The sequence below is a fragment of the Talpa occidentalis genome, unplaced genomic scaffold (genome assembly GCF_014898055.3).
Source record: "Talpa occidentalis isolate TD23 unplaced genomic scaffold, MPIMG_talOcc4v2.1 talOcc4.2, whole genome shotgun sequence".
In the NCBI taxonomy this organism is placed as follows: domain Eukaryota; kingdom Metazoa; phylum Chordata; class Mammalia; order Eulipotyphla; family Talpidae; genus Talpa; species Talpa occidentalis.
In genome coordinates this window covers 19,191,432-19,208,240 of record NW_023602073.1, presented here as the reverse complement: position 1 = coordinate 19,208,240, position 16,809 = coordinate 19,191,432, and the positions used below count along the sequence as shown (strand labels likewise).

At 44.0% G+C, this 16,809-nt stretch overlaps 1 protein-coding gene across 1 annotated transcript; it reads right to left on the bottom strand.

The window, feature by feature from the left end:
- Positions 1–524: 524 nt before the first annotated feature.
- Positions 525–16,520, bottom strand: ZKSCAN8 (zinc finger with KRAB and SCAN domains 8). Its single transcript, XM_037519061.2, has 6 exons — positions 16,362–16,520; positions 12,509–13,019; positions 11,577–11,718; positions 9,491–9,582; positions 9,056–9,179; positions 525–8,374 (listed from the first exon to the last, which is right to left on the bottom strand). Exons 2-6 carry the CDS (start codon positions 12,923–12,925, stop codon positions 7,413–7,415), a joined length of 1,737 nt encoding a protein of 578 aa, XP_037374958.1. The 5' UTR covers positions 12,926–13,019; positions 16,362–16,520; the 3' UTR covers positions 525–7,412.
- Positions 16,521–16,809: the final 289 nt, after the last annotated feature.

The following is a 16,809-nucleotide window of genomic DNA, read 5'->3' as shown; positions in this document are numbered from 1 at the left end:
GCCATAAAATAGAGCTGCATCTTGATGTGACCAATCAGCTCAAAAACTGAAACTGTGCACCCACTGTTGTTAGGAAATGCACCTGTGTAACCAATGAATGTTTGCCAATATGATTTAATTTTTAGAGATCTGCTTGTAACCCTATATAAGATCCCTGTTCCCTTTGTTCAGGGCTCTCAACCTCTGCCGTTACATCGTTGGGTGTCGGGAGCCCGGACTCGAGCCCATAATAAACTCCTTTGTGTTCTTGCAGCGGCTGTCTGTGTGTCCTTGGGGGCTGCACTGGTCGACCTTGGGCACAACACGGCACAGAACCAGGAGGAGTAGCCTCTCGAGCTTCCGGGCGTCACCACTACCCCAAAGCATCCAAGTTCGCCAACCCAGAGACGTCCCCGCCCCGTGGAGGGAAGCCCGGCGCTCACTTCCGGGGCGGGCCCAGAAGCCCGGAAGCCGCTGGGCGGGGCCCAGCCCTGCCTGAGGCCGCCAGTCAGGGGCTTGGGTCCGGTCCTGTTTGGGGACGCTTCATCTCCGGCGGTCAGCCGAGACAGCCTCACCCCTTACGAAGGTAACTTTTACTTCCTGATTTTTACGCAGGTAGGACACCCTGAAACCTTGTAATTTAAAGATACTGAGTCTATGAAACGGCAGGATCCCCAATGTATGTTGCACAGGACCCCTAAACCTGACTGGGCCGCAAGAGCTCTGGTCTTCATGACCTGAAGGGCAGTGCTGCCAGCCAGTGTGCGTGCTTGGTCTAGAGACCAGGCCCGGGAGAGCAGGGTTCCAAAACATGGTTGCAATACTGCAAAGCCTAACTGCCGTTTATGAGCGTTGAACTCAGGACACCAGTCAGTATGGGCTGGGAGAAACGCGCTGATAAAAGGACTAATTCCAAAAACAGTACAGGTGGAGGCACCGAGTATGACTATTCCATGGCAGAATGTGAATTAACAAAAGACCAAGTGCTAGAGGGGACACCAGCCAAAAAAGAAAAGCACAGAGCCTTAGGAAACCTGGGTTCTGTTCACCTGTACCATTAAGTTAGCCAGTGCCCTTTCTGTACCTCCACTTACAGAATGGGTTGAAAAATGACCACAAAAGTCACTTCCAAATCCAGGATTTTATCGACTCAGTAAACGCAACGGAGCAACGCCATTTCTTCGATATATTACATACCGAAACTGATTTTCTAACTCTGGTGTTGGTCCTTTTTAAACCTGTTGAAGGAAATGTCATTGAATTGCCAAATACTAGTGTTTTTTTTAAGGGTCTCAATTTAGGAAATCACATTTTCTCCTACATGTCTTACTAGGTAGGGTTAACAGGTATGTTAAAAACTTTCTAAGTGGGAATGTGTTTACAAGGCAAACTGACAACATCCCGACTTGTGGTCTCCTTGGTAATTATTGTCTAGTGGCTGTCCACGGGACTGCTGAGGGTCATGTGTTATCCCCAAAGCTAAATCTTTGATGTCATAGGCAGGCTGCTAAAGAGACAGTCCCCAATGTTTTCTCTTTGACTTTATGTAACCAAACAAGAATTGAACAAAAGACAGCACTCGGCTGCGCCTTCTCAGTAATGATTCTAATCGGATGCTGAAAGTAGCCTTAGAAACTCATCAGCCATTTTATTGTTAACCATCAACATGACAGATGTTAATGTGAATCCCAAAGATTGTCTTTTTTAAATTATTATTATACTACAAACTACAAGATATAAACACGTACACATTTAGGATTCTTTTAAGCTTGGCATAGCTATTTCCTCAATGTGGTATTTCATATCCCTTCATGTCCCAATCTACCTTAAGTATCTCTAGACTATGGTTTCTCAAGCACAGCACTATTAAACTGGTGGAGCTGGGTCATTTTGTGGGTCTGTCCTGTCCATGCAGGATGTTTAGCCTCTATCTGCTAGATGCCAGTAGCATCCTAGTCATCCATCGATGGTACAACCAAAAACGTCTCCAGACATTGCCAAATTTTGCCAATTTAAGCACACCAGCTACTCCTTTGGAGTAATGATTTAATCTCAGATACAAAAGTCTGTTATCAAGTACTTTTTGCAGTAACTTTAACACACCAATTTTTGTTTCCTTTTTTTTTTCTTTCTTAACCAATAAATAAGTCTGGCCAAATAGCTTCGTATCTCAACTTTCCAGACACATGCTCCTAAAAAGTTGGTTTTTTTAGGGTTTTAATCTTAGGTGTGTAGGCAGTTACTGACAAACTATGGAAATCAGTCTGTGCACTAAGTGGTAAAAAGAAGGTTATCCTTGATAACAGCTTAAATTTTTCTGTAACTCTATAAATAATCCACACAATAATGCAACAAGCATTTATTAAACGCCTACTGTGTGCTCAGCACTGAACTAGGCACTAGGGGGGTGCAGAGATACAAATGTAAAAGTTAATATTCCTGCCCTCAAGGAGCTTACAATTTGATTTTGGAAATAAATACAAATGTGAAACTACAATACAGAGCTAGAAAATAATTACAAAACAACATATTACTGACTGTGTGGACAACAGTACAAACTCAAAGGAAAAGTGCTGAGGCCACACACAAAAACGGAGGTCTCAGTATGAGGTGAAGTGAGTCAGGGAGCGCTCACTCAGAAGATATACAGGAAACTAGTCTTTGAACACAAGCTGGGGTCAAAGAGCAATGGAAGCAAAAGGAAAAGCATGAGAAAGGCACAGAGGCAAGGGCTTCTAGGACAACAGTGAAAGACCACCAGAAATTTGAATGTGATAAGTCAAGGTGAATAAGCTAGAGAGTAATGAGGCTGAGGCAGATTCAGCGTGAAGGGCAGGTAATGGAGAACCTGGGCAGCCACTGTTCTGACAGCATTTATCTGCTGGGTATTCTTGAGTGAAGGTAAGACACCATGAACATGGAGTTTGAGGAGGACCGTGTAGAAAGCCTACAAGATGAGGATCCTGAGAGCAAGGAAGCTGAAAGAATTACAGTAACAGGAGTCTTAGATGAGCACATCTGCACTGAGGGTAATGAGGAGATGGCAGAAATGTAACAGCTCCAGCTTCAAAGAGAAGACTAAGAAATGAAACAACTTAGCAAGATTTTGGACAGGTAGAGTGGAGGGCAAAAAAGGACTAAAGACAACTCCATGACTGCGGTAAGAAATGTGAAGGACAGGAAGTGTGATTAAGGTAAAGAAAGTTAAGCAATGACACCTATTTAAAAGGACAGTGTGGGGTGAAGCAGAAGAGTGATGAGTTCTGTTTCTGAATACCAAGTTGTACAGGTACCTGTGAAAAAAGTCCACAAGTTGAGAAATGACTCACAGGACAGGAAACATTAAGTCACTAGTATTAAACACAATACAGAAGGTTCAGAGTAAATCATCAAAAATGGACAAGCAGGAGTTAGTACAGAAAAAAATTAGCAAATAAAATAAAGACCTGGAAATTATTCTCAGGGGTGAGGAGAAAAAAGATCAAGAAGGAAAAAGCCAGGAGTTGGAAAAACATGATCAAAAAGGCCTTTTGGCATCATAAGCTAAGGAGGAAGCAAATTCCTGAGACGTGGGGGAAATTCAACAGTATGATATATAGATCAAAAAGGGCCAGAACTAAGAAAAGGCCTTAATGCTTATCCACTGGTCATTTCACTGCCCGGCCATGTACAAAAGCCAGCATGGAGGAGTCTGAGAGCAGATGAATGAGATGGACGACTTGTATGAACAATGGATGACCCGTTTGAAAAGCCATGAACAACGGAAGAAAGGATAGCTGGAAATGGACAGTAAGGTTGAAGGACTTTCACATTTATGTTAGGAGGACAAGTGAGTCCACAAGTGGACAAGTAGACAAGTGGATTCACTTGTCCTCCTAACTGCCCACCTGCTTGACGGGTATATGGCCATTCCATTCCCCTCTACAGTTTTATTCCCCTGGGGCAGTTGAGAGAGAAATGCGCTGAATCCGCAAGTTATACTTCATTCCCCCAGTTACTCTTTTATAAACATGTTTTACTTGCACAATTTACCATTCTTACTCTACCCAGCATCAAAAGTATTAACATTTAAAGATGATATAACTATAAACCAAAATGGCACTAGCACCAATTTTCTAGAGCTGCACAGGATGTGCAATCTACTGCACATCCCTGCGCCTACTACCTCTTACGAGCAGCAGTACATAATGTGTGAACATGTCACGTAGCAATGAACACCTGGTGTTCATTAGATGCAGGGCAGGACAGTGGTCAGAAGCGCCAGCTGAAGAATCAGCCTGTGGAGTTAGAATCCCTGCTCTGCCACCAGCTGTGTGCTCTTGGCCAATGCAGTCAAGTCTCTAAGTCGAGTTTCCTCATCTCAAAGGCAGGGGGCATGACCTATCTATCTTATGCATGAGAAATGTTTAACACAGGGTTTGGCACACAGTGAGTGCTCAGTAAATGTCAGTTATCATCTGGAACCTCAGAACCGAGAGTAAAGCTAACTGTTTCGTGTGGGAATCAGGCACCATATCCTCCATGGAGAAAACCTTTTGACACCTAAGACACCTCTCCCAAGACTGCTGGATGGCAACAAAGACCCACTTTATCATGCCAGGTCCTAAAATGAGAACGTATTTATGAACAGTTCATTTCAGATTCAGAGCATAAAAATAGAATCTGCAAGAAAAAGGAGCATGTCACGCATAGCAGCTCAATGCAAGGTCATACAGAGGATCAACAACATTCCAGTGCTAAGAGAATGAGAGACCAAGGATGGCCTCTACTTACGCCACCAGAGAAACAGGAGCTGTCTCCTCCTGCCTCACCTTCTGCAGCTACTTGTACAGGTGTGCTGGATCAGGCCTGGCAGCTTTCAGGTCAGTCTTTTTCCTCACCTTCATCCCAGTAGAACACTAATCTTTCTGTTTGTTTTTAAAGCTTATTTTTGTTTTATTCAGTTGATTCTTTTGATTTCTCTACATACCGCATGAATGAACTCATAAGATGTTTGCCTTTCTCCATCTTACTTATTTCCCTAAGCTTAATACTCTCTAGGCCCATGTTGCAAATGGCAAAACTTTTTTTAATAGCTGTGTATATGTATCATCTTTTTTTAGGTCATTTTTTTTTTAAATTTCTGCCAGATGCTTAGTAATTCTGAGTAACCTGGCCACACAATATTCTAGGTAATGTTAACTGATACACCTACGGTCATTTCAATACATAGCTCTGCTTAAAGAGCTTTAGTTGGAATAGAAGCGTTCCTCTTAACTATGTGAGAGCAATGTGTGTGCATGTACACACACACACACACTCCCTGACAGTGTACCATCCTATGTAATATCTGTACACATAGTAGCACTGGCCTCAGGCAGAATGAGCATCTTACAGAGGGTAAGGCACAACTGAAGCAGAGAGCAAGGATCTAGAACAAGAATCCAGAGGCAACCAGATTTACTTGTTTCTGGAAATTTCAAGTACAAGTAATCAGGGAAAGTAATTTTTTGGAAAAGAGGAAAGGACAGAGAAAGGAAGGGAAGGGAGAGAGGAAAAAAAAAGGATAATGAAAAGAACATTTTAAAAAAAAGTTAGCCAAGGTCGCCAGGATAAATGACAGCTGTATACCAATGGCTTGATGAAACATATGTAGATTACCTTGGTGGTATTAATGGTTCAGGTGGGTCAAAGGAAGATAGAGAAGAAATTCATGATCCAAAAGGTGCGCCTATAAGATGTAAGATTTTTTTTTCCCCACTGATTTTCATAAAATCAACCATACAATAATGAGTAAGTGGTATCCCCTCTTAGGAGAGTCAGAGTGTAAAGTTGTGCAGCTTCTCTTGGACTTTTCATTAAAACATCTGTCATATTCTTCTGGATAGAATTAATGGAATGGATCGCAATTTAGAAAGAGACTTTGGAAAGAGTCAACAGTGTGTTGAATAAGCCAAATGGTCAAAAATGAGATGTGACTCTAGAGTAGGAAGAGTTCTCACGCATGGTTTATTAAATGCAATTCTGGGAGTGACCAGCTCCTCGGAAGAAGGTGGCTACCGGAGTGCTAGCACGACCAGCTAACTAGACAGCTCGACTGAAGGGACAACCCACTGTGGGTACGTCAGATCTGGTGTCACTCTAGACCACACTCATGGCTCCCAACAATACCTCAGTATACTGCAGGCCTCAAAATTGAGGCACAATGCCTGGTGACAGTTACGTTTTGTACTGTGTCTTTGCTGGATCACTGCAGGGCACCAGAACTCAGGAGAATAAAGACTGTGCGTTGGTCAACAGATTACCACTGTGGATTAAAAGCCACACAAGCTAATTGCAAGAAACAGATGGAGAATGATGAGGTGCTGAGACCATGTAAGGTGGGTTCAGGGTAATAAGACTGACAGGCGCTGTAGGGCAGGGGGTTTGTACAGAATGATAGGAACCTGAGGGAGGGGGAGTGGGGTTCTAAAATAGGTCAAAAAGGAAAAGTGTACTTTTTTTTATAAGGATTTTCATGTCTTTTTAAGCACCTCAGTCTCCTCTTTCTCCCATGTGATGCCATAAGTAAGGCAGTGTAAACATCTACTGTGCCACAGTGAACAGCAGGAGGGGGAAAGGAGAGCCAGAAGTCACCAAAGGGTATCACCATCCAAGCTTGACAGCGCCGGGCTGGGTCTCCACTCACCTCTTTCTCTGCATCCTTCCCACAACCATCCACTTCCTTTGCTGACACAGGTACTGGGGCTGGGAGTGGAGGACACCTAGGATGCTCCACAACTCAGCGGGGCCAGTGAAGATGACAGATGAAGAAATGCTGTTAAGAATATGGCATTCGGAGTTGCGTGGGAATATGGATTTCCCCTGACTAAACGGAACAGGAGGATAAAATAAAATGGCACACTTAAGCACGAATTTGTTAAGTGTCATAAAAATTTCCCTAAAACTAGGATCTTAGAGAGCTAAATACAAATTAAGTCTCACACAGAGGTTGTTTCCAACTCTAAAGCAGCTTCTCTTCTCGGGTCACATGAGGAGCATTAAGTGCGCCTCCAGGAACAGTGGGAGAAGGGATCATGGGAAATGGGGGAGAAGCAGAGGAACTAGAAGTAGCTGCTGTCAGACCTACAGCTACTCACCCAAAAGACAAAGTTAGGTGCCTCGAGCCACAACAAGCAACTTGCGTTAATGCTACCTGAAGTTTCTAAAGGATACAGCAGGCCATGGAGAGCGCCACTCCTTCAGACACCTCCCAAGACTAACTCATCAACCTGCATCAAGGCACTGGGCCCCAACTACTGAAGAGCTACTCTAACTTTGCCACCAGTCAGTTCTCACACTACACGAGGTCACAAACAAAGAACCTTCTGCCTTCCTACTAACTGGAAGAATTCTCACTAGCATGTGATTTCTCTGATGTTAAATAATGCCCGAGTTACAACCAAAGTCTTTCCCTAAACCCCTATGGACTCAGATTTTTCTCCACTGTGGATTCTCTGATGGCGAATGAGACTTGACCTCTGAATAAAGGCTTTCCCACACTCGTTACATTGATAGGGCTTCTCCCCTGTATGAATTCTCAGATGCTGAATGAGGCCAGTGTTTCCATTGAAAGCTTTCCCACATTCTTTACATTTGTAGGGTCTTTCTCCAGTGTGGATTCTCTGATGTTCAATAAGGCCTGACTTCTGACTGAAGGCCCTCCCACACTCATTGCATTTGTAGGGTTTCTCCCCAGTGTGGCTTCTCTGATGACCAATAAGATGTGAGCTCCGCCTGAAGGTTTTCCCACACTCATCACACTCATAGGGCTTTTCCCCAGTGTGGATTCTCTGATGTCCAATGAGGTGTGAGCTATGACTGAAAGCTTTCCCACACTCATTACATTCATAGGGTCTCTCCCCACTGTGGATTCTCTGGTGCAGAATCAGGCCTGCACTCTGACTGAAAGCCTTCCCACACTGATTGCACTGATACGGCTTCTCCCCAGTATGGATTCTCTGGTGCAGGATCAGGCCTGTGTTTTGACTGAAGGCTTTCCCACACTCCTTACAGTGATAGCGTTTTACTTTGTTGTGGATATCCTGATGGGAAAGAAGGGCTGACCTGTAACTGAAGGCTTTACCGCACACATTACACTGATAGGGTTTCTCCCCAGTGTGGATTCTCCAGTGGCGAACAAGGCCTGAGCTCTGAGCAAAGCTCTTCCCACATTCATCACATTTATGTCGTCTCTCTTGGGTAGGATTTCCCCGCTGCCTCTCTAATCTGCCCAGAAGGTCTCGGGCTTCTCCGTGCTCAAGACCCCCGATAACATCCCCGTTGCACTTGGTAGCTGTCTCTCCGTGTTGTTGCGTTCCAGCAGATATTACCTGTTTTGAAGCTATTTCCCTGTTCTCATTCCTGGTCTCACCACCTGAAATCAAAATGTGACAAATAAACACCAAGTCACTGTCAATTCCTATTCTTTGTGCTAGGAGGAAGGAACTGAAGACAAGGGGAAAGGGAACTGAAGACAAAGGGAAACAGGTGTACTGCTACAAGCAAATGCAAACCTTCCCTTTGGCCTTTATAATACAGGGAGATATGAGCAAGATCAAGTGAAGTACCCCAGGGTAAGTGGGGAAGAAGTGCTATGAAAGCAGAGGGCTACCAGGAGGGAGGCTAAAGTAGGGATGGGATCAACTGAGGAGAAGTGAAAGGTTGGGTATGGGGGAATGTGAACTAGGAAAAGGTCTGGGGAATGGGACAGAAATAGGAAATGGCCCCAAATAGTCATTAAAGGGGGTGAAAAATAGGCCAGTGGGGTTGCACAATAGGCCAGTGTGAAGAAATGTAAAGACCTTATAAGAACTCAGAGCAAAAGAAACATATGAACTAGAGCACTAGAAAGATTTCTCTTTGCAAGTGGGAAACAAACTAATACCCTGTTACAAATTGTAAGATACCCAGATTGGAAAACAGGTTTCATGTGGAGACCCCAGGAAATCTCAACACTGTGTCTTTCTGCTGGATCCTGGGTTTAAACCGTCTTTCAGAAAATTCACAGCTACTATACACACAGAAAACAAAAATCCTCAACCAGCACTTTTCTTACCCAGGGAGAACATATTTCTGTAATTCTCTGGTCGATTGTCTCTATTCACATCTTTCTGTGATGGATCAAGAAGCCACTCCTCTCGAATTAGGGACACAGCCATGTCTTCTATCTTCTCCAAAGTCTGAAACAAGACAAGATCTTCATCTGGGGACTGGGATTGTTCCACAGCTCAAACCCAGAGTGTCAAGTGAGATCCACCAGAGTTGAAGAGGATCAAGAGGTAGAAACATACAGTGTAAAGGGGTCTGAACAGCTGGGAGGAAGAGGGAATACACCACAAATACTGGGGGGAAATCAAGGCTCAATCTGTCTCTACACAAGAATCACCGGGAAAGTTCTTAGGGGACTATGACTATAGATAGGTGAGGCCTGGGGCAGATGCCTCCAACACTGCTAAACAAAGCTAGGCAATTTCATGAGAGCACAACTCACCTGGAACCCTGCTGTGAGAAGTGTAGCTGTCATCTCCTGGTCTCCAGAACTTCTTTTCTGGGAAGGGGTAGGACTCTGAGAAGTAGATATGGCTGAGAGAGGAGAAAGGAGCTATGAATGAGACCAGCCCTGCCCTGGATGGAGCCTGCACCAGCCCATTCCAAAACAACGTGTATTTCAGCAGATTTGCATGCCAGAGAACTTGCAGATGAAATGCTTTTGGGGCTCCGGATCCACCTATGGTTGCCCCACAAAATAACTGCACTCTGACATCCTACTTGGCCTGAAGATACATGTCAAATGTATAAAGGGTACTGCTTTCCTACCAGGAATCATTTTCTACTCTACCACCTAAGCTATGCTCTATCCTTGTGCTGGTGTAAGCATGTCATTTGGTCCTGAATTCTTAGCAACAAAACTGCAAACCAGTCTATCTCGGTTAATGCTATTATTACCTTTCTCAAATGTCTACCATGACGTCCAGTATCTCTTTCCTACAGATAGCAGACAGTGCATTGCCAAAATCAACACAGGTTACTGTGTCTTAAGCAAAAGGCTTTAGAACCTTCAAAAAGAACTACATTATTAATTAAAAATACTTTTGTGCTGCTGCTTTAGAAATAATCAAAATCCATTTACATAAACTGCTACAAACCACATAAATGAAAAAAATGCAAAATGCAAGACAAGTATGAGATGAAACTAGAGAATCTTGTTTGGCAAGAAAGTAGGTAAATTCTTAAACAGTGATGAGGAAATGTCAAAAGGACACAGGAGTCACACTGAAGGAGCCTCTTCTGGCTAAATCTGAGACCATGTAAATATCAAAAATAAAGATAGTAATGTTCATGAAAAGAATTCATGAGTCCATGGTGATTTTTTTTTTTAATAGGGAAAAGGGAACACACTCCATCACAATAGATAAATACATGCAGGAGGAATGACAGAAAATCATCAACAGGACCTTCCTGGTGGCCTAAGGGTTAAGTGTCAGCATATTACCACTACAGCCTGAGTTTGATCCCTAGCCAGGGAGCTGACCCACATGGTGCAGCAGACCTCTCCTGTCTTGCCTGCTGTTCCCCTTGGCAGTATATTTCAGTAAATATATGTGTTCTGCTCCCCAGTCCGTCTCTGGTGAATCCTCCCACCCCCCCACACTTCTGGCCTGCACCCCAGTTCTTCTACACAAACAAACAAAAAACACATCAACATTATCATCTATCTTCCTGATTCAGTCAAGCATCAATAAATACTACAATTAGTATTTTAGCAACTAATTAGTGTTTTAGCAACAAAAGGTTAATGAGGACCAGTATATTTGCACAGAACTTATTATTTACCAGCGGAAAGATAACAACTTTACAAAAGTAACCTAGCAAGATAATCTTAGCTAAGTCATTGAAAAGTAACACCACCAATAACAGGACAAATTCCTGTTGTATCCCCAAGAAGGCCACCTCATCACTTCTAGGGTGTTCCTGACCAATATACATACCCTGAACCTAACTAAGTATGAGGAGATATCCCATAGACCTAAGTTACAAAATAACTGACATGCACTCTTCAAAAATGTCAAGACCATCTGAAAGACAAAGAAAGGCTGAGAAACTATTCCAAATTAAAGGACATTGAAGAGACATGACTACTAGCTGCAAAGCATGATCCTGGATAGGACTTGGGGGCCAGAAAGAACATTACTGGCAAAATAAGGACATCACAGTGCAGAAGACTGTGACAAAGTGATTGTGGTTAATTAGAAAACGCTCGTGTTTGAGGAAATACAAACTGAAATGTTTACAAATAAAGAAGCATGATGTCACCAGCAAAACTTAAAAAAAAAAAAAAAAAACTATGTTGTAAAATCATTGTAATAGAAAAGAGTGAATACATAAAAATCTCCAAGTGCTTTAATTTGTCCATGAGCTTATCATGGGCCAACAGGCTGTATCTGAAGCTGAGATAAACACTTAAACCCAGATCTTAGGACAGGTCTCTGAACAATGACCCTAGTCCTTGGTTCTCCAGAAATATACTCTCTTTCTTTCTACTTCCCACCTCCTCAGTGATGATACCTGACCCTCACCTCTCTCTTGCGGCCCTTGGAGCACTGGTGATTTGTGCTGGGTCGCCACGGGTTGGAGCTGAGTATTTGGGGGTTCGGAGGCAGATTCTGAACGCGCCACCTCCTCCCAGAGTACCCTGTGTCCATGCGCACGAGCTGGAACCTGGTAACAAGGGGACAGTGGAGTTACAAGGAAGTCCTTTGAGACATGAACAGCACAAGAGGGCCAAAAGCACGTCCACAGGCATGCAGGTTTGGGGGAGGAAGAAAGCAGAATCTCATTTACTTCTCAGGGGCAATTAAAGGACATTCTGATTAGCACATAAGGGGATCATTTCTGTGCAGAAGATTTCATCTGATGTTCTCCTCACTGCACGAATCACCAATATTATACATTCTAAGGCAGGGGAAGAAAAATGACAAACACTTAAAGCAGTAGTGTTCAGCAGAAGACTTCCAATGAGGAACGAGGAAACATAAATTCTGGTCTCAGTCCTCAGTGACTGGTATATCTCTGAAAAAAGTAATTTAAGCTTCCTACGCATTAATTTCCCATCTGGCAAAATGGTAGACTACTACAGGTATTGAGACATTATGAGAATTAAAGACAACTTTACAGCAGGTCTTGAATAAATATCCTTTTGTTAGAATGCTGGTGAGGGGAAAAAAACAATTATCAACCTACGTTAAATGAAATGACTTTGGGGATCTAGTTTCAGTATACACTATTCACTTACAGTCAGTTTCCAAGACTCTATCGGTGACATCAAGTAAGGACGTACTGCTGTATCTCCTTTACAAAAACAAGAACTCTACAATTACAAGTCAGACTAGACTTTAGCCATTTTGAGCCTCACATTACAGATCCTGAGGCTCAGCTCTGATTCCTGCACTGGGGTGCCAAGATCCTTCCACCAACTTCCAGGGCCCCCAGTTTTAGCACAGCTACTTACTGGCCGTCCCAGGATATCAATCTGCCTTTCCAAATCCTCCAACAGGGTCACCACCTCCTCTCCGTTCTCTAGCTGATGTTCCTTAACCAGAGTCTGCAGCTCCTCGGGCAGGATGGTCAGGAACTGCTCCAGCACCAGCAGCTCCAGGATCTGCTCCTTGGTGTTCAGATCTGGCCTGAGCCACTGGTGGCAAAGTGCGCGGAGTTGGATCAGAGCCTCTCGAGGGCCCAGCGTCTCCTGGTAGCATAACTTCCTGAAGCGCAGGCGGAACAGCTCTTGGCCAGGAGGGTTGTTTTCATGCACACTAGATTCCTGCTCCCAGCCATGATCTTCCTCTACCTTGACGATGACAAGGTCCTCTTCGGGAGACTGGTCTGGTGGGGATGGGGCTAAGGACTTGCTTGATTCTGCAGCCATTTAGCGTTAGAAAAGCTCAGGAGGCTTGTTTCTACCACCTTCTTTATCTTCTTAAGTAAAGAACCTTCCAAGGACCTCTTCTCTAAAGGTACTTCTTGGAGAAGAGAAAATGACAATCAGTGCTAAGTCAAAGGTCATAGGCGCTCACTAAGGTATTTAATGAGCTCCCTATCGCAACATGAACTTCTCCGTCATTTATGTGATCACTCCAGCATAACTCCTTACACATCCATGACCTTCTGCCATGATTTCTTATTAAGTTTTGAGATTTCTTTATATATTTTGGGTACAAATTTTTAAAAAAGATTTATTTATTTACGCATACAAGAACTGGGGTACAGGCCAGAGGTGTGTGTGTGGGAGGGGGGGTGAGAGGATTCACCAGAGACAGAGTGGGGAACAGAACAGGCAGACTGACTGAAATACACTGCTGAGGGGAGCAGCAGGCGAGTCAGGAGAGGTCTGCTGCACCATGTGCGTTGCTCCCTGGCCGGCGGGGTATCAAACTCGTGCTGCAGTGGCTGTGGACAGTTTCATAGGTTGCGTCTTAACCCCTAGTGCCACCAGGGAGGCCCTTGGATACAAATTCCTTATGAGATAAATGATTGTTTTTAACAGCACATTTTGAGAACAGAAATTCATACTTTTTAAAAATTAAATGTTTAGCTGTAGTTTTCTCTTAGGGGTCCCACGTGGGAAATAACCCCTTCTACTTTCTCTGCTTGGGGTTGTGGAACATCATGGCTGATCAAGGTCAAGAAATCATGTAGACTGGTTCTAACTGAAATTCTGTGTTTAAACTCATCAGGGCTCAGTGCTGCTAATGTAACCCCTTAAGAGTTTGCTCCTCCAGTTGTACTGCTGCTTCTATACACTTCTGGCTCTCATCTTGTCTTTCTCAACACATGAGACTAATTTCCATATAAACTAGCTCAAGGTATTGTCAAGAGTTATTCTAATACTTTTACACTTAACCCCCTTATCCATTTATTATTATTTGCTCTGTGATTGCCCTCTTCCCTCCTGTCTCAAGCTTCAAGATCTAGAAGCCTCTTTATCCTACGTCTCCAGAGATGGATGCTCTATTAATAACTGCAATCCAAGAGTCTAGTCCTACACATAAACCTACACATTAGTCACCTTCCAGAATGTCTTATAAGTAAAATCATATAGCACGGAGCCTTAGCTTAGCATAATACATCAAGAACATAAATGCTGGGCCTCCCCGGTGGTGCAGCGGTTGAGCACTGGGTTGTGAAGCTGCCCGCAGCCTCTACAGCGCTGGTTCAATCCCCAACCGATCCTCAACCGCCAGGTTAGGGTCCCACATGGTGCACAGACCTCTCCTGCTGCCTGCTGCCTGCTCCCCTCAGCAGTGTATTTCATTGGTCTGCCTGTTCTGCTCTCCCCTCTGGCTCTGGTGTATTCTCTCACCCTCCCGCGCTTCTGACTGTACCCAGTGCTTGTATAAATAAATAAATAAATCTTAAAAAAAAAAAAAAAAAAAAGAACAAATGCTAGTGGAATCTAGTGGTTAGAGGCCAGAGAAGCCACTAAACATCCCATGACATATACCTAGCTCCCCACAACCAAGAATCGTATGGCCTAAAGTGTTAAATCCTGATCTAGATGAAACCATTCAATTCTCACTTAAGTCTTGGTTTACCTATTACTTTTTTCATGAGATCTTCTCTGTGCAACCTGACCTCCTATACACGACCCTCTCCCCATCCAGCAAATTAAAATGCACGTTTTTGTCAAAGTATTTCTTACATGATCCAAATACAGGACCTATCACATTGTGTAGTCTTCCCAAAGTCATAGCCTTCTTGGACATGTTTCTTTGTGTCAGTGATTTTTTTTCATTGTATCTCTTTTTAAGCAGGGAAATTACATTACAAGCTGCATGGCAGCATTGTAGACAATGGATTGGAGAAAAACAAAAATGAAGGCAGCACTGTGGAGAGTGGAGAAGGGCAAATTCAAAAGCAGGCAGCAAGAGACACCAACATCAAAATAAAACCACAGACATAGCATCCAGAGATGGAAAAGACAGGAATTCAGAAGGAAATCATATTACATTATTGTTCCTCACACCCAATTCAAGTTTATTGATTTAGAAAGTTAAAGTAGTCACATCTTTAAAGCTGCTTCCAACCTCAAATGCAAATCCTGTGAACTAAGAGTAAAACTCAATTTTTAACAGCATTACTTTTCAACAGATGAAGAATGTTTTCTTCCTTTAGACTAAGTCTAATTCAGGATTTTTACTTTTTTTTTTAATACATGATTTTTAAACTAAAGACACAGCAAAACAAGAGATTTCCCAGGCTTTTTAACATTCAGAAAAAGTAGGTAAAGCAAATGCTTTAGTTATCTCGAATTGCTTAAGCTGAATGCTTTCACATCAACCACTTTTACCCTTAATCACAATAGAAATTCAAAGTATGTATGCATTTGCTAGAACAATGATTACTGCAAAAAATATACATAACTAATCAAACAGTATAAATGTGTTTTTAGAGGTGAGGGGGCAATCTGAATGTTGCATGACAAAAATTACTTAAGACTGACCTAAGTTTGGGAAATGGGGCTGCTTTTGAGCAGTCTTGAAGTTTTTACTTCACCGAGCTTTAATAAAAGAAGTAAAGTATACACACTTTGAACAAGGTTGATTCAATAGATTGCCCTGAAGTTGTTAAAAATATTTCTTTTGTACAAAGATGCAGTCAACACACCATCATTTTCTGAATGGGCTACAAAAAGCGGAATAACTTAAGAACAAAAGTAGGTTTTCATGGATAATTGGAGTTGTAAAAGCTAAATATATCCCTTTTAAAAGTGGGCATTTTATTATGATGGAAATGCAAAATTGCTAAGTAAAAACAACTCAGCGGATACAGTTACAAGTTAACCTGGGGGTTGTTTCCTTTTTTATTTAAAAGACAAATAAGATCACCAGAAGGAGAGGGTGGCGGGGTGGGAATGGCGGAATAAGGGGGCTCAGTGGAGCGAGGATTAGTGCTCGGTGGTGGGCAAGGCGTGAAAACATACAGTTGTAGAGATCTGATCCTATAACCCCTTAAACAGAGTGTTGTAAACCAACATTATCTCAATAAACTTAACTGGGATAATTAAGAACTCTTTTTTAAACATGGGATAATAAAATAAAAAAGGGAAATAACAAGTTCTGGCAAAATAAGAAAAAAAGACAAACACGATCGACTGCAAACATCACAAAACGATTAGCAAAGAAAGCGAACCCCATGGGAAAAAGTTGGGGCACGCGGACTCGGCCTCACCCGAAACTACACCCGGCCTCGGACGCGCGGATCACGCGGGGCGCCGACCTCGGCCCCTCGGGCCCGTCCTCAGCCGCGGCCTGCTCCGGCCACAAAGCGCTCGTCCTCCCGCCGGGACCCCGCAGCGTACTCACCACGAGTTGCGCGGGCGGCACCGGGTGGGGAAGGAGGCTACGAAGCGCGGGCCGAGCGGGAGGTCGGGAGGGGAGAGCAAGAGCAGAGGCAGCACCGAGAAGGTCCCTCCAGCCCCTAAGTTCCAAAGCCGCGGAGGTGCAGCCCGTCCACCTCGCATCTTGCCCCAAAGGCACTTCCGGAAGCGCTCTAGGAATCCTGGAGGTCTGGGAGCTCTATGGTCGGCCGGCGGCTGGGACCCCGGCCGCCACGCCCCCTCCCGCTGTCGCCGCGCCGCGGGTGGCGGGTCGCGGAGCTCGGCTGGCGCCCCGAGACTTCGCGTCCCCTCGGCCCCTGAGAGCGCCTCAGCGGAGGGCAGCGGTCCCCCGGGGCCGATCCCCGCGCCCGCGGAGACCCGGGCTGGGAGCAGGAGAAGCTGGGAAAGCGATGGAAGAGGGCGCCTCCGAACTG